We start from the raw sequence: 25,339 nt of genomic DNA on the forward strand, positions 1-25,339 counted from the left end.
CCTCTGCTGCAGGCCACCTTCCCAGGGGATGTGGGTCACTGGCCCTCCCCACGGGGCTGCCAACTAGAGGGTGACACACATTCTACCGAACTCAACTTGGGCATTAAAAAAACCCCTATTTCTTTTTTTTCTTTTCTTTTTTTTTTTTGTGGTACGCGGGCCTCTCACTGTTGTGGCCTCTCCTGTTGCGGAGCACAGGCTCCAGACGCACACACTCAGCGGCCATGGCTCACGGGACCAGCCACCCCGCGGCATGTGGGATCCTCCCGGACCGGGGCACGAACCTGTGTCCCCTGCATCGGCAGGCGGATTCTCAACCACTGCGCCACCAGGGAAGCCCCCAAACCCCCTATTTTTTATTGAGATATAATCAATATATAACACATGCGACGGCGCGGGCATTTTGTGAGGAGAGGAAACAGTCCCCACTGAGGCTTAGTGAGCTCTCCCGTCTCTCTCTTCACAGAGGGAGCATCAGCACCCCTGCTGCTGATTTCCCCGGGTCTCGGCGTGCTCTGTGCAGCCTTTCCACTGCCTGGAATGCTTCTCTTGGCATGATAGGCCCCTAAACCTCTGTCTTTCTCAGTGAGAAGGGGCAGGACGAACCCTGAAGCCGGCTGGGCCTGAGCACAGCGCCTCTGCCACCGTTCCACTCAGACCCCTTTCACATCTTAGTTTTCCGGCCTCCATAAATGATCCTCTGGCCCTAAGGCTGACTCTAAGGAAGTGGCACTGGCTGCCCCTTTTACCCTGTGGGAACGATGAGCTCCTAAGACCTCAGACCACCCTTCCTTAAAGGCTGGCCATGGGCAGGAGGGCCTTTAGGCCAGATGGCCGAGGGAGGCAGGGGCTGAGCCTGCCTGGGTGTTTTGATGACAGGATGGAAGAAGAATCTAGGTGCAAGGTCCAGGGAAGCGCTAGCCGTCTGCGTTCTCTGAGATCTGGCTCAGGGCCAGAAAGGTGAACGGAGGCCACAGACTTTTTGGGAGGTGGCAGCCTTGCTGGTTCCCCAGGGGTGGGCGGGATCAAGCTGATGAGGGTGGTCAGAGCTGTGCTGCCACCATCCGGTCCCAGGGACACCCGCAGACAACTTCCCTTAACCTGGCTCTGCCCAGTGAGTCACTGCACAACTGCTTCCTGTTCCCCACATGCCCTCCTGGAGTCTCGGGAGATTCACTGAAGCTGCTCCCCCTTCTCTTGGGGTACCAGTGGGACTCTGGGGGGTCATACCTGGGTCAGGAGACTGGCCCAGTCCCCTTAAAAGAATGGCAGACAAGGAAGGACTGGGAGTCCGCAGCCCCTCGTCTGTGGGTGTCGGTGTTTCCGGCCCTCTCTGAGTGGCGCTGTGTGTGTGTGTGTGTGTGTGTGTGTGTGTGTTTGTGTGTGTTTAGCATTTGCCCTCCCAACTTTTCCAGATTTTACCCGTCAGATTCCTGGCAGCTGTGCACGGCGCCTGTGCCGGCCGTCACGTCCCATTCTGATCTCTGGGTCGCACGGTGAGAGAAGGACACAGGATGCGCAGGGAGTGAAAAAGTGATGTCGGTGGGGAGAGCGCCAAGTCCCCACTCACAGCCATGGGATGCTTGGGGAGAAGGGGGAAGCGTGCTGCTGTGGAGTTCAGAGGCCGGTAGTGAGATTTATTTTTGTTTGTATGAGCAAAAAGCTGCAGAAGCCTCTGGTGGGGGTGAGGGGGGTGCAACTGGAATGCTGTGATTCAGACGGACTGGCCCTGGCCTGGAGTCAAGTGTGCTGACCCGGAAGGAGAGTTCCATAGGAACCCTTCTCACTGCAGCTAAGGCTGGGCCACAGTGGTCCTTGGACAGTGAGCTGGGAATCCTAGAAAAGCAAGGACATGTTGAATCAGACCAGTGGCAACATGGACCATAAAGTCAGAAAGTGTGAAGAAGAAAAGAACTTAATTCTGTTTCTGGAAGGCGCTAAGTAACCAACTTGCTCTGAAGGACGGAGGCATCCTCGAGCAAGGCGGTGGGGAACTGGGAAAGAGACAGTCCACAGTAACATCTGACGAGGAAGCTAACAGGCTTGGGTCCCCCGGAAGGGCTCTTTCACAGGTTAAGTTCCTTCTTCTAGATGATGGGAGTGATTTGGGGATGACTGACCCTTTTGGAAATTGAGACACTGAGAATTACAAATAAGAGTAATGCAGTTAGCTCACACGGGAGCTGTGGAACTTGAAGAACTCAGATCACGAAGCAGAGCCAGATCCAGAGAAGGCCTTCTTAGGTCCTCCTTCTGCGCAGGACTCCAAAGGGAGTGTGGCTGCCTCCTTCCCTCTACAGGGTGATGGAATCATTTACACCTGGGCCTCTCTGGCCAGAGCAATGTCTTCACCAGAAATGAGAAGTCTGGTAACACAGCAAATTTCCACCCTCATCTTGCATGTGAAAGTATCTAGCTAAATGCCTGATACACGTATTAGTAACTTAACAAATTTCAGTTTCCTTTCTTTCTGCCCAACTCCATTTTTCATCTTTTATATATCCAGGGGGGGTAAATATCTGGGGAAACCACTAGGGAGCAGAGCTGGAGCTGGGGAGGGGTGAGGCAGTGCACTGCTGATTTCTATTATAAAACTCGTGGTACTCTTGGTGTTTTGGGGTTTTTTTCCCTTTTTTTCTTTAACTATGTAGAGGTATTTTTAAAAAACAAAAAATGGAAAAATGGAAATGAAATATTAATAGGAATAGCTGGTGAGATAACCACCAGCAGTGCAGACAGGCATTCCTGTTTTTTTTTTTTTTGGCCGCACTGCGCAGCATGCGGGATCTTAGTTCCCTGAACAGGGATCAAACCCGTGCCCCCTGCAGTGGAAGCGTGGACCACTGGACCACCGGGGAAGTCCCAGGCACTCCTTCTTGAGCTGCAAAAACCAAAGGGTGCAGATTCTGCATTTGCTGTAGAAAGCAGGCAGAGTCACTGGTTTCTGTTAGCATCTTCATTTGGGGTGGGTTGCTCATGGGAAAGTTTCTGCTTAGGATCCCTTCTCTGGACATCCAAAGTCAATACCACAAAGCTTCACACATACTTGCTATCTTTTTCAAGGTTATAATTATGATGATTTGCTTCCTACTTCTTACTGCCCTTTCTAGATAGACAGGGAATGGCAGGGCTAAGCATGACACCCCTGAGCTTGCTATAAGCAGCGGCCTAAGGGTATTCCAGCCAAAAGCCCGACCATTTCTGTAGGAGGACAGGACCCTGTGGATGCTGCTGGAACCGGGGAGGTGAGAATGGCTGGAGCAAGCTCTGGAATGTGCTGGAGTGGGGAGGGCGGCCGCCTGGCCCCACAGGCTTTCCTGCCCTGGCGTGAACGTGCCCCTGGCCTGGTAGTGCGCTGGCTCCCACCCTGTCTCCGACAGCTAGGAGCCAGGGCTGAGTGTCTGCCTTCCGCTAGATTCCATACAGGTGTGGGGGGCTCTGTGCATGCCCCATTGTTCCACAGCGGGCCCCCCTCCCCAGCCGGGTGGCAATGTGAATGGGCTGCAGCTATATTTAGAGTGAAACTCCTGGGGCTACCACAAAGGAGTGACTGCATCTTCAGGAGGGTGGGTGGGCGGGAAGGGGATAGGGGAGTGAAGCTATTTTCAGAACACATGTCATTGCTGGCTACAGAGCAAGACTGTGGCCATAGTGCCGAGGAAACAATAGCTGTGGCCAGAGGAAGAGCCTGTTATGTTTCAGGTGGGATGTTTGCAACTGCTCAGGAAACCTGACCCCGCCCGACAGCAGCACAAATCACAGCAAAGCCTCGTGGAGGCAGAGAGGAGGTGGGGATGCACGGGGCCAGGGCCAGGGTGAGGTGCCAAGAGGCCACGCCTCAAGCCCGGAGGAGGACGGTCAGTGACTGCTTGCCCTGAGGGCCCGGTCAGGAAAGAAACACTCCTGACCAGTATCCCAGGCAAACCGTGTCCCCTGCTCTGGTCTCTGGACGCCTCTCAAGAATGGCAACGGGAATGCAGAGAGCTCAGGAGGAAAGCAGCAAGGTGGGCTCAACCAGCACGAGGTGAAGAGCCGTCTCAGGCGACAGGCAAAGCCTGCGCTGAGCCGGAGAGTGCGGCCTCGAAGCCCTGGGTGGGCGGACTTGGCCCCCAGCATCCGAGGCCTGCCCGGGCGCCGAGGCTCCAGCTGCACAGGTCCTGAGAGCTGCCCACACCCCTTTTCTGACCTCCAGTCGGCCCCACTCACCAGCCTCTGTGCAACACCGGAAGCAGGGAGGGACAGGCTGCGGAGGGAGGCCAGGCCTCACCTCCCCCATCCCACAGATGAGCTTAGGCCCGGGGGTCTCGGTGGGAGCGGGGAAGTGGGGGTGTGGCTAGGGCCCCAGATCTCATTTGGACTTTACAGCCAGCATGGGGGCCAGGAGGATTTTTTTCAACCCCACCTTCACATCCCCTTCCCCAAACATGTGTGGTTCCTGTTTTGCTGCATTTCTGTAAAAGGCGCTGGGAGCTGGGGACCTGCCTTACACCTCTCGGTTAACACCCCTGGAGACTGATGGAGCTCGGAGCAGAGTAATTTACAGCCCATCTCTCCGATCTTAATTCACCCGATGCTCCTCTCTTCCTTATTGTATTAGTGTGACCCAGGTACCTGCCAACAATAATGGCCTCTCCAGCTAGGAGCCTCTCCCCCACTCCCAGGACAATTTATACCTTTTCCTTGGGATTTTCCCCCCTTAAATTAAACAAAAAGAGGGAAAATAAGAAGAGGTTAACATGGGTTTGGAGCCCTGCAGCCCCGTGGTTCTGGGCAGGGAGCCAATGGCCCGAGGGCACACACATGTGTGTGCTCTCCCAGAAGGGCCTTCACCGGCCCTGTTTTACAGCCACCTCGGCACAGACTCCAGGGTTCACGCATATGGCCAGACAGATGTGTCTGGCTTACGTTCAAGGCTGGAAAATGAAGAATTATGGAAGTGAAGGGCCCCGGGCATTAAACAGGGGGTGGGGAGAAGGGAAGGGGGGAATTTCTTCTCTGCTGAGAAATCCTCCTGTGGCTGTGAGGCTGGAGGAAGAAGGCTGACAGGAGGCAGGGCCGCCAGCAGTGGTGCACGTGGGGCCTGTTCTTAAAGGGGCCACAGCAAACCCAGCCCGGACGGCCCGCAGCCGGCCATCGCTGCCTGGCCATCGCAGCCTGCTCCAAGGGAGCTGACAGGGAGAACCGGCTTCCGGGGAGCTGCGGGCGCCGAAGTCAAGTCTCACACAAGGCCTCTGACAGGTACCGCTTGTCACTGGAGAGGCCGGGCTGAGCCCGCTGCCTGAGACAAGGCCATGTCCCCCTGGTGCACGCTCCCACGGCATCTTGCACTTCCCTTCGGTCACAAGGCTCGCTCACACGTCAAATCACTGACTTCTCCACGCCAGTGGACACTCCGGGACAGGACTTTCTGGGTTCGCTCCCGTGTCCCCTCACCACCAGCCTGGTAGGCGCTCACCACCATTTACTAAATTGAGCGGAAGACACGGTCCCTGATTCCAAGGAGTTCACAGTACGGCGGGGGGAACAAGTCCAGAAATAAGTGTAATTTGAGACGTGATATACGTTTCACAAATGAGGTATGAATCAGCACCACAGGAACACGGAGCAGAGAGACGAATTCCTCCTGGGGGGAATCCGGGAAGGCTTCACTGGGGAGATGGGGTTTCATCTGGGGACTGAAGGAAGAATAGAATTTCAACAGGTAACAGGAAATGTGGAGCAGAAAAAGGGTACTCGGGCTTGAGCGAACAGCAGGAACAAAGACGTGAGAGTGGGAAAGGGCAGAGCTGTCTGGGGACAGTGGGTAGAAAGGAGGGTTAGTGCTGTCCAGGCAGGAGGGCTGGAGTGTCTGGACAGGCACTTTGCGTGCACTGTCTTTCTGAGGGAGTTGCTGTTACCACCTTCATCTGACAGATGAGGAAACAGGCTCGGGGAAGTTAAATGATTTGCCCAATATCATATAGCTCGTGAGGGGTCATGGGGGACAGGAGAAGAGGTTGGGAAAATAGACTGGGAACAGACGAGAAAGCCCTAGATGCCATAGTAAGGAATTCGACTTTATTAGCCAAGCAAAGGCACTGATGATTCCTGAGCAGGGGAGTGGCTCTTTTGGGAAGAGAACGATGAAACCACATAAGATGCGTTGCAGGCAGGGAGCCCGGCATGCAGACCGTGTACCACACAACTCCAGGAGCTGCATTCACAGACTACAAGGGAAAGGGGACCCTCCGGACTTGTGCAATGCAGGGCTGCTGGCTACAATCCAGTGAGTACCTGGACTAGAACAGCAGTAGTGGCAATGGGGATGGAGAAGAGCGGGAGGAATAAATGAGTGAACAGATAGGATCTGATAAGAAATCAGGCACGAGGGGTTAAAAGCCTGTGAGGAACTTAAGATGATGCTCTCGTTGCTACCATCCATTAACTCACTGAATGAAAATACTTGCTGAGGGCCAACTCCATGTGCTGAGACTAAGAAGTAAGAGAAAGGGAGGAGGAGACCAAGTAACGAATGGTGGTGAGGAAGCCCGGGAGGGTGGTGTGGTCACCAGGCAGAGAGGAGACGAAGGTCCTCGTGTGCTGAAGTGAGGCTGGAGGGAGGCGGCTTTGGGGTCCAAAGCTACAGGGAAGTCAAGTGTGAAGAAGACCCGACAAAGGTACCTGGTGACCTCTGATGCAATCGCCTCTATAACTGCTGGGCTGAGAGTCAAGAAATGGAGGTGGTAGTATGGACAGAGCTTTTGGGAAGAATGATGGTGAGGAAGAAAAGAGCTACCGGACAGGAAGAAAGACAGCTTGCAGACGAAGCTTCGAGGGCCACGACAGAGGTTCACACAGACTGCGCAAAGGTGGAGAAGGCAGCCACCCCACCACGGCAGTGATGCTGGCAGAGGCTTAATTCCAACCGGTAGACTCATATGAACACGTCTAAAGGACCATGGGTCCCAACTGGTGTCCATTCCCCTTCCCAGGGCAGGGCTCTGTCTGATAAGCGGTCAGACCGCCATCAGATCACGGCGCGCCATGCGCTATGCTGGCTGCTTTGCGTGCGCCGGCTCCTGTGGGCCTCACAGCCATTCCAGGTGGTAGGTGCTGTCACCAGTTTCACTCTGCAGATGAGGAAACAGGTTGGGAGAAGTTAAACAATGTGCCCAAAGTCACAAGGCTAGTAAGTGGCGGAGCCCAGCCTGATCAGGTCGGCCTGACCACGTGCACTAGGCTCCATGCCAAAGGCCAGAGGTGGCTGAAGAGAGGGCTGGAGACAGACATTCCTAAAGACGACTGACGCTTCCCCACGTATGCAGTTAGTCTTAAAGCAGGGAGCATGGCCGGCTCTGTCCCCTGCCCTAGATGAGAAGAAGTGAGCTTACAGTGCAAGAGTCAGACCTGGGAGAGCCATAAAGAACAGCCTGTTGGAAGTGAAGGTACGGGTCCACGAGAGGGCTGATGGTGCAGGAATCCTTACGTGGCGATCGAGTAGTTTCTCCCTAGGGTTTAGAGTGTGCTGTCCAGAGGGGCTCGGCCACTACGGTGGGAATCCAGACAAGCAGACTGTGGCCATGACACCATCTCCCCCTGAGAATAGGTGTTCTCAACAGAGAATCCACGGCTTTTCCGAGAGCGTCTGGACAACGTTCAGGGGAACTTTGAAACCCCTGAAATTGTGTGAAAGGTTGGGTATGTGTGGTGTGTGTTCATAGATCATCACTGGGGGAGAAGTTTTCAGCAGATTCTGAGAAGAACCTGGCCCTGCTTGCAGCCCAGGAGGAGGGGGACTCCAGGCACCAAACCAGAATTTAGTGGCAGAGGAGGAAAACAGGTGGCGGAACCAGTCCGGACACTGCAAGACTTCCTGAGTGAGAGGGTCCTGCTCATCCCTACTCCCATCTCCCTCATGCCCTATACAGACCACCAGCCACACGGGAACCACCCTCCCCAGGCAGGCCCCACCTGGATCTTCTCTTGGCGACGCTGCTGCTCCGCTATCTTCCTGGCCAGAGCCAGCTTCTTGGCCCGAAGCTCCCTGATGTCATCCTCGCCCCCGCTGCCTTCAGCCTCCGAATCTTCCTCAAAGTCTTCAATCACCACGTCCTCTTCCTTTGCCGGTGGTGCAGGCCAGGGGAGAGAGGAGACTGTGAGCCCACAGCACAGACCAGACCCACCCTCCCGTCCCTCCTGCATCCCAATCCAGGCCTATCTGGACCATTCCACGCACAGCGCCCCAAGGTGTGCGCTTGCCCCAGCTCAGGCAGAGGCAGGTCGGGGGAAGCTGTCATCCTTCTCCCCTGGCAACTGCTCCCCTTTGCCCTCCAGGGCCCTCCTCTTACAGACTCACAGATCCACACCCTATCTACTTCCATGCCTATACTCACAGCCCTTCCTTCTTTGCACACACTCAAAATGTCAAACTTTGGGCCCATTTTCATTTTGAAATTCACCAAAGGGAAAAACAACACAGAAAGTTAAACCACCCAATTGAAGTCTAAGTCATGCTAGCGATCGGATAGGAATCATCCTGGCCAACACTGGGAGTTCGGCATGGAAGCTCCCTCGCCCCAGACGGCATCAGGGAGCAGATGCGGAGGTTCAACAGACCTTGCCCTGGCTTCTTTTTAAGACCACAGCCCGGCGGTGCGGGGGCTGGGGGCCCCACGATAGGGATTCACACGCCATGACCTTGCTCCGCTGCCCTCTGGGGGCCTGCACAGACTGGGAGATGGTTGGCTAGCTTCAGGAGTCTCCTGTTAGGCTGGTGGAGCCTTCCCCAGGGGCGGCGCCTCCCTGCCTGCAGCCTCAGCTCTTAGAAGCCACTACTCCCCGGGTGGTCCCAGGCTCCATTTCTCACTCTCTCACTTTTGGCCTTGGTCAGTAGAGAACATGCAGCTACCCAAGAGAGCTTCCTTTGAGGGACAGGGTTAGCACGGGTAATAGGGGGTGACTTAGCAGGAGAAGATTCCTGGGTCTGAATGATAACTGGGTGATAACAATGACAATGATTATGACAATAACGGCTGCCATTCACTGAGCGCTTATCATGAGGCCAGGTACCAGGCTAAGCATTTTTCATGCATTAACTCATTTAATACAATAGCCTGGACATAGATGCTATCATCATCTCGATTTTATAAATGAACAAACTGAGGTCTAGAGAGTTAAACAATTTGCTCAAGGTCACGAAGCTAGTAAGTGGCAGAGCAGGGGTTCAAACCTTAGTGAGTCTGATTCCAAAGTCTGTGCTCCTACCAATAATACCAAGCGGCATAGGTGCGGTCCTGGATCTAGAATGGTAAGCTCAGACCCAGCCCTGTGCCAGGCCTCCCACAGACTCACGGGGATCCTGTTCCATACAGACTCCCTCTCCTCCAACTGTCCGTATCGGTGATATTCTGAAGGACTCTTTGCGGAAAGTGGTTAGCAAGAGTGTGTGAGTGGGTGGGTGATGCCTTGTCTTAGGAGGAGAATCTAGGGGTGGAAAGAAAGGTGTTCTGGCAGCATCCTTAAGGAAATGGATTCTGTTCTGCTCATGAAGAATGACGTCTGAAGAAACAGCTCCCCTTTCCTCTCCCAATCAGCTTAAGGGACTCAGTCTTGCAGGTAGGAGAAGATGAGATCTCGGGATGGTGCCAGGACTGCCACTATCCTAAGAGGTCTCAGGGGTCTGGGATGCTGTCTGCAGTCGCCACTCGTCCGACAGCACGCAGGCTCTTGTGTCACAGGGCCCACTTCCAGAGAGGCCCAGGCCGCGGCAAGGAGGAAGACTCTCTCTGCACATTTACTTCCTGTTCGTGGGGTTAACCTGGACCAGAGTGAGTGGAGTAGGGTCTCTGGCTGGTCTGTGGGGAACACTGCCCCTGCCTGCTCTGACCAGGGATACACAGGGTTATCATGGGGCTTGGACTGAGCCTGACTGAGGTCAAAAGAGGGTCAGCGAGGCTTGTCTGAGGTTGGCTCAGCTCTCATAGCAAACGAGGAAGTGCGGGGTTGTGAAATTACACAGACCAGGGTAAGTAGGGTTTCCCAGGGGCCACTGACATAACGGAACCCAGGAGGCTCGTGGGAAAAGGAAGAAGTGGGCAGCATGGCATGGGTCACAACCTTTGTCTGGTCAATAAGCCTAAGGAGGAGGGAGAGAGCGTGATGCAGCCAAGATCTGGGACCGAGAGCTGGTCTGTTCCTCGTGAGAGTGGAGGAGCCCCTCCCTCTGGGCATTGCCTGCTTCCCTGGATGCGGTCCTGCGGGCTCCTCGGGCCAGGGGACACCTCTTGCAGCAACCCTGGAGAGCCAGCTTGCTCACCTTCTACCGCCCGCCTCAGCCTTCAAGCGCGGGTGAGAGAGCTGACCAGGGCGCTATCCCACCCACGCTTCCCTACACGGTGCCCAGGGCTTGGGTGGCATTGCGCTGTCCTGCCTGAAGCCTGGACACCTCGATGGCTTTGGCAACCCCACTGTCTCCTCCCACACTGACAGCTCATTCTTTCCCGTTACTCCCTGCCCAGGTTTCATCTGGAGAGTCTGGAATCATGGGCTCAGCTTTATCCCTGGAACCACCTCTATCCTGTGTCATCAGGGGTGGGGTGGGGTTCTCCAGCTATTCTAATGAAGCCCGTCCAAGATTTTGCTGCTCTGAAGACTCTGAACCAAAGGTGGCCACTCTATCACTGCTTCAGATCACCAACGACAGCTTCCAGCTGACATCTGGCTTCCCTGGCCTGCTGCTGATTTCATCCCCACACCCCACCCTGCTCCACCAGGCGCTTGAGACTGCTGCAGGCCAAATGACTGTGCTGGCCTACGGGTGACCTGGCCTCTGGCTACAGTCACTTGCGTCCCTTCCTTGAGTCCCATGTTCTTTCCCACCTAAGTCCCCTCTGTCTGTAATACTGTGGGGCAAAAAGAAGGAAAGAGTCAACCATCAGGCAAAGTGAGCTATGTGTGCATACACACCCAGACACCCACACCCAGACACATAGCAGGGCAGCTGGCAGCAACAGTAAGCACGGTGAACGCACGCAGGCACCGACACCGTCCACACTCACATTTGCTCAGAACCCACAGACAGCAGGGAAGCTGGCAGCAGTGTTCAACTTAAACTGACACACAAACCCACGGTGCACAGAACCACAGTAACCATCACCCCCAGAAAGATACATACACGTACGGCAAGGCAAATGTCAGCGGGGTTTGGCAGGGGTGGGCACTCAGGCTGGCATGCGCGCCCGCGCGCGCACACACACACACACACACACACACACGCAGTCTGGAGTGAAGCAAGGGCTACAGGAACAACCAAGGGCAAACAAACAAGAGGAGAATTCCTTAATCACATCAGGATGTGCAGGAGGGAGGGTGGGAGGGAGCAACGGAGGGAGGGTAGGCCAGGGAGGGGGTGATTTTCCACACGGGGCCAGCAATGTCAGCTCTTCCTGTACGTGTGCTGGAGGCTGCAGTTCAGGCCTGTGCTGCACTGAGCTCCACACATCCATAAACTTGATCCTCGGCCTGAACCCTAACATCCCCCCCAGCTCCCTTTCCTAAGCCTCCAGAGCTGCACATTATTAAACTCTTTCTTTCCCTCCCTTCTCCTCCACTGCAACATTAAAAAGAAGCATCTGGAACTCGTAGCAGAGCGAGATGGGGGCACCGGGGTGGGACTGGCAGGAAGGGGCACCAGCAGAGTGCACTCTTGAGAAGCTGGCTGGGCACGTCAACATCGCCACCGCTGAGTGGTTATAAATAACCAGGGGTAGAGGCTGAAGCCGGGCAGAGCAGCGCTGGGGGATGGGGGAGCCTTCCTTCGGCCACAGCGGGCTCTTCCCGCATTGTACCTCATCTTCCAGTTGTTTTCCCTCTTGGCTTCCCATTTCCTTTCCCATGGTGTCTGGGACGGGTGCCACTGACACATATTTTCCACCCTTGAATGCCAGCAGAGGCTCTTCTTGTCCACAAAGGGCTTCCAGAAAATACTTCAGCACTGTGACCCTTTTGCAGTCGGCTGCAATAACCTACAGGGCGAGAGGGAGAAGAAAAACAGCATTTTCTGAAAGGGAAGATGAGAGACTTTGTTTGTTGGCTGAGGGGCACACGAGCAATGTGTCCACTGGGCAGGGAAGGCGGAGAGAGTGAGCGGGAGTGCGTGCGTGTGAGGTGAGGAGGGCCAAGACCCTCTGAAGGAAGACAGCACCATCTCCCCTTAGGTCACCTCTGGGGGAGCAGACAACCCCAGGGCCAATGACAGGTGTCCTCTGGGGTTTCGCCTTTCTTTTGCTCAAGTCCTGATCTGAAAAAAGAATAAATTAAAAGTCTTCCAGGCTTGGTATCTAGCTGATAGAAGGAAGGGTGGCATGTAAACTATTGGCTGTCACAGAACATAGCTCTCTGGTACCCTCACTGCTGCTCTCCATTCTTCTCCCAGCTCCCCTCTTGCCAGACCCCCAAGAGGAGAACTTCCAGCCTGAGTGTGAAATGAATGATGAGTGCTTTCAGGTCATTCTGGGTTTCCCCTGACAGGTTCCTGCCCCACCTAAGAGTTTCTTACGCTGAAGAGACTGGGGTCCGGCAGGAAATTATTGTCAGGAGAAGGGAGACAGGCAAAGCAGGTGTGTGTGTGGGGGGGTGTTTCACCAAGGTCTGCTCCTCCAGGGGTTTAGGCCATCCTGCTCCCATGTGGCCACGTCAGCACATAAGCCAGTGCTGTCAGAGAAGCTGGGGCTGATTTAGCTGAAATGAAATTCAGTATCTTGAGCAATCATCAAATTTGTAAGTGGCTCAGAGAAAGTTTCCATAGTCACCCTGTCTGGGGTCCTTCTCCTGCGAGACCTGCAAACCCACCTGCTTTGCACCTTCTCATGCCCTACTCTTCATCCCTGGCCTCCGGGGTCCTCTCCTCCCTTCTGGGAGGGCGCTCACCAAGGGAGAAGAGGGGCCCATTCGATCCGGAGCTCACAAGTGGTGAAGGCCGTTCCCATAGGGAAACACTTCAGGGGCCAGATATGTCACAGGGTGGCAGCCCCTCCATCATCACTGACTCTAGCCCCTGCCCCCCCCCAAACCCCATGCTTCCCATCCTGTCACATGACAGGGACGGCCCTGGCTGTATCACACAGTAAAGTAACTAACTTGGAGACTGTCTTTGATTGCTTGCTCTTTGTTTCACAGGTGCATTTATTATCCCTCGCCTGGATAATAACTCCACTGGTGGCAGAGACTACAACTCATACCTCCCTGGCAAGGGGTGCTAAGGACAAGCAGGGCACCCAGGAGGTTTACAGTAAGGGCTGACAGGCACAGGGAAGCTCGGCTGGGTACCAGAGGGAGCAGATGAGGCAGGTGCGACCCAAGTCCTCCAGGAGACGTGGAAATGAGCTCCCCTCTGGCAGCTGGCTGGCCAGGGACTGTTCAGCACACAACTGTCAGCCCTGCGCTCCATGACTCCGTCCTCTGCCACCTCTCCCAACCTCGGAGTGGACCCCCGCCCCTTGCCCCACCAATGGCCTTGATAACAACTGAGGCCTGAGTCGCAGGCTAAGTACCTCGACCACCTGAGAGGCTAAATCAAAAGGTGCTCAGCGACCCAGAAAAGGCTCAGGAAAGGGCAGCTGTCTTGAGCTTGGGGTGCCCAGTCCTGTGCTTAAAAGGAGGAAAGAAGTGCTTGTTGGGCCAGGGCAGGTAACCATGGGTTCCATCGCGTGTATGCAAACATGTGATGAGGAAGGCTAGAAATACAGAAGCAGGGGCTAAAAGGCATTAAAGAACAGAGCTGAAATGAGTAATAGCCTGGCAGGCAGCACGCACAGTGGCCTCCCTGCATCCCCAGCCTCTCACTTGCAGAGGAAACTTCTGCATTTCCACAAGACTGCCAGTTTCCTCTCAGTGGTCTAATTTTAACCACCTTGTCGTTACAGTGTGTGTCAGCCACCTGACCCCACTATGACCTCTGACCTTATGCCCCAGTTACTGCTTGCACTATGGAGAATTATGTAATGGGTCCAGGACTTTCCTTTTCGGTGTGAGGCTGCTGTCATTGAATGGAGAGGAGGTGGGGGTTGAGGGGTGAGAGGAGGACAGAGGAAAACCTGACAGTTGTCCTTGGCATCACCTGGATGGTGAGAGGTATGCTGGCACTCCTGCTGAGTGTGCTGCAGAAATCTGCCCAGGAGAGGAGAGTGTGCCCATGGGTGTGTGTGCTGACAGGCGGGCAGAATTCCTGCTGTTAGGGCATGGGCTGGATGGCATGCTGAGTGGCTCAGGAAGAAAGGGGGAGAAAGGCCACATGTGTGGACGTGGGTCTCCTGGAGACGGGGATTTCCAGGGCACAGCAGGACCCAGGGATGCAGACATCCTGAGCCTGCCTGCGGCACATCCTCAGAGGATCAGGGGGAGCTGTTATTCACGTGGACACCAAAACAAAAAGGAGTGCCACCTCCCTCCCCGGGCCCCTGCCCCCTATTTTAGTTTTCACTCTGTTTGGAAGGAACCTGATTTCCGGGGGATTTTGTCTGCTATGGCCATCAGTTCTTCCCTGAGGGCAAAGGAACTCCTGGATGATTCTCAAAAGGGCTTTGATCCAGCGGGGTCTCTGAGTGGGGTGTAGAAAAGAATTCTACATGTTTGGAGAGAAAAGTCACCTAGCCTTTTGGAAGAGTTGTTCTCACCTTTGCAATCCAACTAGCAGGGAGGATAGCCGATGTTGTATGGTCTCCTTAGGTTTCAAAGTGCACAGTGGAGTGAGGAATGGGGTTTGAGCTACTGAGGAGATGCAGGGACTGAGGGGCAGGAAGTCTAGGGCTTCTCCGGGGCACAGAGAAACCCTCGGTCTCCAGCCTGCTGGCCTGTCTGCTGAAGCATTCTGCTCTCAGGTGGGAGGAATCAGCCCAGCGGGGTGGATTCCTCCTAGACAAAGCCTCCAGCACTTGAGTTGGGGGGAAAAAACCCAGTTTGAATATGGTTAATAAGGGATATCACGAAGGAAGATGCCCTTTAAACCATTCACAGAGAGCCAACTCCAAGATGATCTCTGTCTGGCCAAGGAGGACTTCCTGGTAGGAGAGGGGTTAAAGCTAGGCTCCCGGCTCGGAGAGGAAGGAGTCCAGATGAAGTCTATGACATAATCCCCACAATAGCTCTGTTCATGAGTACATTTTTCCATTCTATATCAATGAAAAACAGAGAATGTAAGCGGTATGTACATTGTAGCTCTGGGCAAATTCTAGATTCTCTAGAGGAGAAGGATCTGGGCTGCAGAGGCCTCCTTCCTGGGCTGTTAACAGGTGGGGCTGGACAGGGGCTAGAGCTGAGTAAAAGGGCTGCTGGCCAGGGAACACCTGGGTAACCTGAGACCCGGCACCTTCTCAGGGGCAGTCACGGTCCTTCTGGAGAGACTCACTGTGTAGACCATTGGGAGCTGCAAAGTTGATGGCCCAGTCGGCTCTGAAAGAAGGCTGGGGCTGTGGGTCAGGGAAGGGCTGAAAGAAAGGCGCCCAGAGAAAGCCCCTCTCCCTCCCCTTGAAGACCATCTGAGGCAGTGTGCCCCATCGGCGGGAACTGAAACCTCTAGCTTCAGGGCTCCAGCTACCACCCAGATTAGGTCCACACGCAAAGAACCAAGCAGAAAGGAAAACTGAAAGTGAGATGTGGCGAGGCGATGTGCGAGCCTGGCCTGTCGCAGGCTCAGTTCCTTAGAGAGAGAGAAAGTGAGCATGCCCATGGTAAGCGGAGGCTGGCACTCAGAGGAAGGTTAGGTCCTGAGGAAAGCAGGAAGAAACCTCTAGGGCAGGAGAGAAGAGGGAAGGCAGTCTGGGGTATCTTAGGTGGGCCGGTGGATGAGAAAAGAATGTTGTTTTCTGAAAACTGGTGACTTTCCACAGCCACTCGGCAGAGGACCAGCCCAGCCTGGGCAGAAATGCCTAGGAAGGAACAGAAAAAGAGGTCCAAGCAGTCTTATGGAAGGTGGCGGAGGGAGAAAGAGAGAAAAGGAACTGAGCACCAGGTACCATAGGCGGATGTTAAGTGGCAAGACTTAACACTAGCCATGGGGAAGGGAGAAGAGCCCTGATCCAGCCAGGGAACAGGAGGAGGGGTCAGAGAGATGAAGCAGGTCCCTGGATGCAAGCTGCAGGGAACGACGGACTCACTCCATCTTTACTGGGTCCCTATTCAAACAGGCCTCCTGGAAGGCACAAACACTACAGTGACTGGTTAGATTCTGCAGAATTTCTTTTTCTGAACTTTTGGTTTGGGGGAGTCAGAATTTAAATCTGCGCTATCAGCCAGTTCGATTATTTTCTGGTTTAAAAAGTCCTGCTTGCTACTGCTCCTCTGGTTACAGAGAAAAATCACACGGGTTTTCCCCCTACAAACTCCAGTTTACAGGTTGTTTTTCTTGTTTCTCTGAATGGTGCCAATTATTCTCACATTTGTTGAAATCTTCAATCAAACTTTACAGCTTGTTAATTTTACAGAATATCCTTAGAGCAAATAAGATGCAGACAGAAAAGTGAAGTCTTGCTGAAATTATTAAGAAATCTTAAAATATGGGCTTCCCTGGTGGCGCAGTGGTTGAGAGTCCGCCTGCCGATGCAGGGGACACGGGTTTGTGCCCCGGTCCGGGAAGATCCCACATGCCGCAGAGCGGATAGGCCCATAAGCCATGGCTGCTGAGCCTGCGCGTCTGGAGCCTGTGCTCCGCAACGGGAGAGGCCACAACAGTGAGAGGCCCGTGTACGGCAAAAAAAAAAAAAAAAAAAAAGAGAAAAAAAAATCTTAAAATAGCCTATAAATCCATTACCAATCCTGGTAAAATACAGGCTGCTTGGCTGGCTTCTGAGGTCAATTAGCAATGGGTTAATTACCATCTCTAATGAGCCCAGCCCACAGGATTGGCTACAAGAAAACTGAACTCAGACTAAAGTGTTTTCACAAACTGAGAACCTCTAGTTATACACGACTCGCCTTCACAGGAGACTGAAGGGTGGGTAGGACGATTCTGTAGTGGCCAAGGGTGGGTCAGCCTGAGAAGAGGTCTGCCAATGAAAGTTCAGACACAGGGAATCCTCTGGAGCTGGAGGACAGAGGAAACAGTTTATTCACATTCCTGGAGGAGGGGCTTCAGGCAGGAGGGAAGCTGGCCACGAGGATGCACATTCACTCTGAAGACAGAGGCAGTAGCTTATGATGGGGAGACAGACACTCCCAGCCTAGATGAATCAGGACGACTGGTACTGATTTGTTGAGAGGGTCACAGGTCAGAGGGGAGAGAAAGGAAGAACCTGGCAGGCACTGAATGACAAAGTGGACAAGGAGAAAAGGCATGGATCCTTGTGCCAGACACATCCTGACAAGCCCCGGGTATCCTGTCCAAGGGCATCCACTCAGCGGGTCACTTGTTCCCTGTCTCTGCAGCAGCAGGACTGCATTTCTTCTCAAGGCAGCTAAGCACAGCCTTGCCCTCAGTCACTTTTGATCCCAATGTCCAGACTCAGCCATCCCTAGTCCTAGTGCCAGTTGAGGAGTCAGTGGGTCACAAGATGAAATGCTAACATCATCGGCCAACCCACCCCGCAGTAGCTATACCATTCCACGTGTCTGGTCCCAACAGCTGTTTTCTTCTTAGCGGAGGCAATGTGGGCTGTTACCAATCAGCTGGCAACGCACAGATGCCTGTTCAGAGTGGATGGCAGCCTGCTAGCCCCACCCATACCTCCCCCCACCGCGTGTGCGCGCACGTGAGCACGCACTGGCCTTAAGTGTCCTAGAGGGGGGGTTGGGAACTGGCAAATGGTTAGGTGGGAAGATTTGGTGGGGGTGGGGGAGAGCCTTCTCCATTATTTTTATTGAAGATTCCAAAGGGTAGGGGTACTGAGAGGGAGATTATGTTCACACTGGAAGGAGAGTTGAGAGAACAGAGGAGATGTGGAGCATACACTGGTGGTGAGAAGGTAAGTACAGAAGGAAAAACAGGTCCATTCTGGGAAGAGGCAAGCTGAGGCAATACAGGGGGTCAGTCAAGAGCTTGGGCTTCCTAGTCAGAGATCTAAGTTCAAGTGTTAACTGCCACTTCCTAGCTGTGTGTCCTTAGGCAAGTTACTTAATGTCTCTGAGCCTTGGCTCAAGTTATTTAAAAGAGATAATGCATATCATATATTTAGCAAGGTGTCTGGGCTCAGAAAGTGCTAAGTAAATGAGTGGCTATTATGTTTTTTCTTCTTCGCTGCCTCACTCTGCTCAGAGACAGGAGGGGTACACTCTGCCTGACACCACTGAGCGTGTGGAAGCCAGGCTCAGAGGTAAGGAAGGAAGCATGGGGCAGGCACACAGCCTAGGGCTGAGGGGAGAAGTCCTGGAATGCTCACCTGGCTGTTGAAGCTGCTGAAATAGTTTATTTTGAGCTAAGGTGTTGGATCCAGGTTGCTGGACAAGCCAGATGGTGGAGGGAAGCCCCGGCCCCTCTGCAGCTGCCCCCTTCCTGTTTTCTACAAAGATTCCTGGACCTAACCATGGGCATGTGTACATTCTGCAGGACTCCAGAGGGGCCCCTAGGGCATGGGCTGTAGGACAAGCACGGCACTAATGCACACATCAGAAGTAAGGTCCTGCGGTGAACATCACAACCACCTTGCCCATCTCGCCTCTTCACACTGGGGTGTGGGTGGTGACTCTGCCTTTGTTAATGGTATCCTCCTAAAATGAGACCAGCTGGATCCTTGCTCCAGGTCTTTCAATACAAGAGAAATGATGAGAAAATCCTCTTCATGCTCTCAGGTGGTATTTTCCACCCACCCGAATTTCCTAAGCTTGGACATTCTAAACAAAGGCAGAGAGGAGTCCTGGCTCTCCTGGGCAGAGGACAGCTGGCTCTTCTTGAACTGTTCCCTCATGGAAAGAAACTGTTTTTTTCTGGAGCTCTAAGCTCCGGCTGCACGAGCAAGGTGCATTCTCAACAGTGAGGGCGTCGTAGAGAGCAAGCTATAGGCAGCAGTAGCTCAGGCTGCGGTCCAATCTGCTTCCCCTGCAGAGGCTCTGAGAGCAGCCACCCGCACTGGCAGGGGCTGGGCGGATACTGGCACTGCCAACACAAGCCTTTCAGGTCTGGCTGGCTTCAGCTGCTCTGAAACCTGGAGCACAGGCACTGGGGCCCTCACTCACTAACCAGCAGGGGAGGCTACAAGCTCAGCCCCTGGGGAGGAAAGGCCTGAGTCTGTCTCAGTCTGCAAATATCCACATGCAGTCTGTTTCTACACTGCCGCTGAGTTCTGGGCCAGGAGCACTGTCTCTTGTGCTCTGGTCGCTCTGAGCCGCTTTCTTATTTGCCTTCCAGACAGCCAGGATCAGGGGCCGCCCCTTAGGTTCGTGTGCAGACTCCTTCACCCGATCTGTTCCTACTTTTATTTATCTTATGTGTGTGGAAGAATGCTGAGACCTGCAGCATTCAACACATCCGGTCAGCATTCAATTCAACAAATATTTACTAGGTGTTTACTGTGTGCACTAGGGCCCGTTCTAGACCCTGAGGATTCGGCGGGAGGGGGGTGGGGCACATTCAGAGCAGGTGCATCAAAGACTCCCAAGAGAGAAATACGCCCTCCCCGCTGCCCCCATTACCTACAGCACTCAAAAGGGCAGAGTTCTCATTCCTCTTCTCCTCCTTCAAGAGAGGAGGAAGAGGCAGCTTGGGGAGAAGAAAAGCTCTTTGTAGAGACTGGGCACACTGCTCCTTTATCCCTTTCAGGCAGATAGGCCCTGAGGAAGTCAGGATGGAGAAGCCCCTTGGGCTCAGCCTTAGTACCAGATGAAATCCCAATGTCTCTCAGTGCTCTCCATGACCTGTGCAGGCCCTCCCCACCGTACATCACCACGGCCCTTCTTGCTGGTATTCCCTAATCCCCAGCTCCAGGCCCAGGCAACCTTGCTCAACATTCCCCTGTGGGCCATTTGCCTCCCTGGCACCTCTGAGACTTTACAGATTATTCCCCGAACCTACCCAGCCTACAAGGCCTTTACCTTTATGCAATCAATTCATTCCCTCACCTTCCTTTAAGTTTGATAAAAAGTCTTTCTTTTCTTTTCTTTTTTTTAAAATTAATTTACTGGCTGTGTTGGGTCTTCCTTGCTGCACGCGGGCTTTCTCTAGTTGCGGCGAGTGGGAGCTACTCTTTGTTGCGGTGTGCAGGCTTCTCACTGCGGTGGCTTCTCTTGTTGCGGAGCACGGGCTCTAGGCACGCGGGCTTCAGTAGTTGTGGCACGTGGGCTCAGTCGTTGTGGCACACGAGCTCAGTAGTTGTGGCTCATGGGCTCTAGAGCACAGGCTCAGTAGTTGTGGTGCACGGGCTTAGTTGCTCCGTGGCATGTGGGATCTTCCTGGACCAGGGCTTGAAGCCGTGTCCCCTGCATTGGCAGGCGGATTCTTAACCACTGCGCCACCAGGGAAGCCCCAAAAAGTCTTTTCAAGAAGTCATTGTCCGGCCCACCAGCCCACTGTCCACCAATTTTTCCTAAGGCCCTGCTATGTGACATGCTAGACATTTTGGGCACACAAGAGAGAATAAGGCAGATGTAGTCCTTGACACTTCACAGAACTTTCAGGCCATGGAGGGATTCCACAGTAACCTGGCACTAACCTCTTCCAAATCCCCAGTTGCCCCTCCAGCGCCTACGGGCTAGGCCTACACGTCCTCCTCTTCTCCGACCTCATTAGCAGCCCTCAACACCTGTATCACTTAGATGCCAGAAAGTGAGTTACCAGTCACTCAGAGCCACCCTAGAACCTCTGCTACAACATCTCCCAGAGATCCAACCCTTTCTTGAGTATGTTGGGTGGAAAGGATTCAAGACCCTGGGGAAGCTTTTAAAACCATCATCTCTTCATGTTTAAGACACATATAAGTAATTTTTATTATTACATACTTAACAGGCTTTTTCCCCTATTAAGTTCCAGTCCTGACCATGCTGTATGAGAGGTCTGTTATGGTCTTGAGTCTACAAGGGGTTCATTTCCTAATAGGGAACCCATTCCACTTCTGGACTTTTCTCATCAGTGGAAAGGTCTATCCCTTTTTAAGCCCAAATCTGCCTCCAGTGCTTCTAATCCTGTTCTCTGGGCCACAAACAACTCTAACTCTGCTTCCACCTGAGTGGCCTCCAATTTTTTGAAGTCTGCTATGTTATACCTTCTCTAGGCTAAACGGTCCCACTTCCTTCCACTGTTCCTCACTTCAAGTGTCTCCTTAACATCCTGCTTATTCTTTCACTAAGACTTTTACTGAGACGAATGTCTCCTGGAGGGAGCGCCCACATGTGACTTAGCAGCAGAGAACAGAGCAAACAGCTCCTCCTCGTTCTCTTCTGGACACCTCTGTGAGTAGGCCAAAAAGCATACATTTTGTTGTTCACCACTTTGCCCTAATGACACATTGTGAGCTTTTAATCAACAAATCCCCAAAGTGTTTTCACACATGTGGCTAAATAATATCTTCCCCAACTGTGAGCAAGCCCTCCAGCAACCATTTCCTTTTATAACCTTCCTTCACTGAGGTCTCCCCCTGCTATAAAAAACCCCTATTATTTAGTATTGTGCTGCATGCTACTTGCTGTGTGCAGCTGACTTTCTGGATAAAGTAGGATTTTACATTTATTCATATTTGAGTTCATGTAATTATTTACTTCTTTCATTGTAGCCTATCAAGTTCTCTTTGGATCCTCCATTTGTCATCTGAGAATGTATTCCTTCTGAAGTTCATGACATCCATAAATCTGATCTGTTTATGCTTCGCAATCTCTTTCTCCTATGAAGCTGTCCTGTTTTCTCTCCTGAGTAAGACCCTTGAGGACAGGCACTGTAATCTGTACGTGTGTGTGTGTATTTAAAGAAAAGTCTATCTGCAGCATCTAATATACACTATGGGTAGTCGGACAACGTGGATGACTGATCATGGGAGGCTGACGGCAGCTTTGGGACCTTAGGACGATCCCAGAGGACATCGTGATCATGGAGGGGGTGCCAGCCACACTGTATACCGTGAATCACACTCCTTGTGTTGTGCAATGTGAACACCTGGACAGGCTACTCAGAGATGCTTCTTTCTGCTTCAAGTGATGCTCCCCACGGAGACTTAGGCTCCATAAGGAATGGTGCTCTCTTTTGACAGGCTGCCTACAGAGTTTCTAGTTTGAAATAAGATACCACAAGAAGCCAAGCTCTGGGCATGTTCTGCCTTGTCTTAACTGCAGGCTGCTGCCCCAGGGCAAGGTACAACACACCTCAGCAAGAGGTGAGACTTATCTTCTTCAAAGCACTGATGTCACGCTCTGAGAAAAAAATTATACCTGTATCTCGAGAATCCCCACAGCATATTAAAAATATGGTGAGAGAAAATCTGAGATTAGGGCTGAGGTGTGAGGCCACTTTAAGTTGTATTTTCAGGTCCTCCATCTAGAGTCCTGAGTCTCAAGTGGTCCACGCCTCATGGCTGGAGACAAGACAAGCTTTGCTAACTAAAGCTAGCTGAAGTCTATTTATAGTTTGATAAGGTATAAGTAAGCCAAATGCCTGGCATATAGAAGGACTTCAATAAATATCAGTTCCCCTTTCTTCACCTATGAGCACTAAAAAGCATTTAAAAAACCACCTGCATCTGAATCACACAGCGAGCTTGTTAAACATGCAGATTCCTGGACAGCACTTTGGACTAAATAAATTAGTTGTTCTGGGGACAGGGCCCCAGAATGTGTACTTTCAGTAAGTGTTCCAGGTACTTATGAACACTGAAGTTGTAGAATCACTGCTTTGAAGGCTAGAAGACTAAGTGAAGGCGGTCACAAGTTTAGTCCACTCTTCAAGTGCAACTCTAGCTAAGGTGCAAAAACGCACGCTGCGTTTTTCATGGCAATTTTGGAATCCAGGAATCCTCAGCACCTTACAAAGCAGATACTGTTACACTCAGATCATGACAAGAGATGAAAAAATAAGGTAAATGAGATTTGAAGCCAGATGCAATGACCTCGTAGGCCTGTGTTCTTGCCACCTCACCAGAGCCACTTCCTGCGAGGGCACCGCTGGGGCTTCTAAGGCACAACAACAAAACCCGGCGCGTGCCCCTCTTCCCTCCTCAGCCGTGGCTAACGCTGAGCGAACGGCTGCCAGTGCCAGGCGCTGTGCCACAAGCTGCCATGCGCCACCTCCTCTAATCCACACAAGAGCCCCGGGAGGTGGGTGCTGTCAATACCTTGATTTTACAGATGAGGAAATCAAGGCACAGAGAAGTTAAGTAACTCACTCAACTTCAGGCAGCCGCTAAGTGGAGGGGCTGGAACGTGCCTCTGCTCCTAACCAGCATTCCGGCTGCCCACAGCTCTCGATGGGTCCAGAGCGTCTGCCTGTGCTTCGGGCAGAGACTCTCACAATCTCCACAAGGGAAAAGAGCTGATCATAAGTTCAAGGGGGGCAGCCTCTTGCTGCTGACCTTGTGAAGACGGAACTCCTTCTGGGCTTGCCGCACTTCTCTTGGGCAGCTGACCTGCCACAGGTCTAGGGAAAGCAGGGTCTAGAGGAACGTTCACTTCATGCTCTCCCGTGTCATCTTCGGCAAATTACCGAACCCTGTTTGCAAAATGCAGGTGATTCTCGAGATCTCTTTCCATTTTTAAAGGTTTCTATGACTCTGGGCAGTCATCTTGGAAAGGAGAGGAAAGACGATTCTGCCTCTGACCTGGATGCTGGAGCTCAGCTCTGTCACAGGGGACAGTGCCCAAGAGCTGAGCTTGGCCTTTTTGGAAGGAAGGGCTGAAGATTCAGAATCTGAACTAACAGTGAGAGCCTGGAGATAATTCATGATGGAAAAAGGTGGTATAGGTTCTTCTCATACGATAAGCCACTCAGGAAGACTTGGAGGGTTTCATGGAATCATTAGCACAGAGCTCCCCTCTGGCCACAGAGCAGAGGAAGAAATAGCAGACCAGTTTATAGAGCTCCAGAGCGGAAAATTTCTGTTGGTGTCCAAACTAAGTTTCTGGCTTTCTGTGAGATTTGGAAAGACTTATACTGATGTTTTAATCACCTGTTTAGTGTTCTGAAGACTCTTGTCAGCGGCCTCACTGAGCCTGCTCCAGCAGGCAGTGGGAACCGCTGGCTCATGCGCTGTGCTCTTTCTGTGAGCTGTTTCTTTCCCATGGCCATCTCTGACACCCTGCAGCTCCCTCCAGGCCACCTGGAGGGTACAAGCCCAACCAGTGTGCCCTGTAAGAGGCTGAGGACAAGGTTTCTGGATCGCTTGTCACCAGATTTGAAGCCAGGAAGGGCCCCTTAAGAAAAGCCAAGGCGCAAAGAGGTAAGGAGTGGTCTCTGGAGATCAGTCGGCCAGCAAGGCCTCTGGGATGGCACAAAGGAAACAGGCTTGCCTTCTAGGAGAACTACCGTCCAGACGTTCTAAAGCCCTTGGGTACTGATCATGAGAGAAGTTCTCACAAGTGAAAAAGAAAACTGAACAAAGTCAGGACAGGGAACGTTCTAGAAACAAAAACGCATGAGCACGCAAGAAACCCGTTAAGAAGGTTCAGGGCAGTGGCATGCGGAACAAGTCAGCGCTTTACTTCTTCTGCAGTTTCTCGGTGGCTGAAATATCCCACTTTTCTGGGAAAGCTGTGGTGGAGATGAAGTGGCGGCTGATGGTTGCTAGGCATTATGCTATTTCATCTGATTATCACAGTAATCCTGGGAGATAGAAAGAGGAAGAAGAAACTGGAGCTTGGAAGAAACAAACGTCCAGTCAGTGGTAAAACGGGGACTTGAACCCACATGTGTCTTACTCCAGAGTCTGTGCTCAGTCCATTATACTTTGTAGCCTCTCCGTAAGTAATGGTACTTCTGGAGAAAGGGACCTACTTCAAGTCCTTTTTACTATAGGGTATATCCAACCCCCACCCGCCACCAGCTCAGCACTAGCCCAAGGGCCGGCCCCCAGGACAAGAGAAACAGTTCTGATGAATTCACATTTAGATGAACACGAACCAAATGGGCGCTTGGCTAAGCTACGGGCGAGAACAGAGATACTGAAATCAAAAGCTTCCCAGGGTACCTGGCCTAAAAGGAGTTCTATCATCCAGTTCATTTCATTTCCCTGGACACGGCATGGATAAGACCTCACCTGGTCAGCTGATGAGCTGAACGAATATGGGAAACTCGTCACTACTGGACGCCAAGCTAAAACCTACGCATGAGTGTCCCCAGAAAGTTCTCTGCACTACACAGTCTTGGACTCTGGATGGACTGTAAAGAGGAAAGTCCATCAGAGAGCATGGGGACAAGACAAAGGAAGTCAAAGCTCCCTCCTTCCACCTGGCACCCAAAGGC

The 25,339-nt window shown here is 52.7% G+C and overlaps 1 protein-coding gene across 2 annotated transcripts in view; it reads right to left on the reverse strand.

The window, feature by feature from the left end:
- The window catches only part of SMG6 (SMG6 nonsense mediated mRNA decay factor), a 236,582-nt gene that overhangs the window by 10,503 nt on the left and 200,740 nt on the right, over positions 1 to 25,339 (reverse strand). For both annotated transcript variants that reach the window (XM_059997290.1, XM_059997291.1), the window contains exons 14-15: positions 11,826 to 12,002; positions 7,951 to 8,097 (exon numbers count right to left, since the gene is read on the reverse strand). In XM_059997290.1, the coding sequence (XP_059853273.1) occupies positions 7,951 to 8,097; positions 11,826 to 12,002 (324 nt within the window). The remainder of the gene's footprint in view (positions 1 to 7,950; positions 8,098 to 11,825; positions 12,003 to 25,339) is intronic.

Source organism: Delphinus delphis, chromosome 19 (assembly GCF_949987515.2).
Source record: "Delphinus delphis chromosome 19, mDelDel1.2, whole genome shotgun sequence".
Lineage (NCBI taxonomy): Eukaryota > Metazoa > Chordata > Mammalia > Artiodactyla > Delphinidae > Delphinus > Delphinus delphis.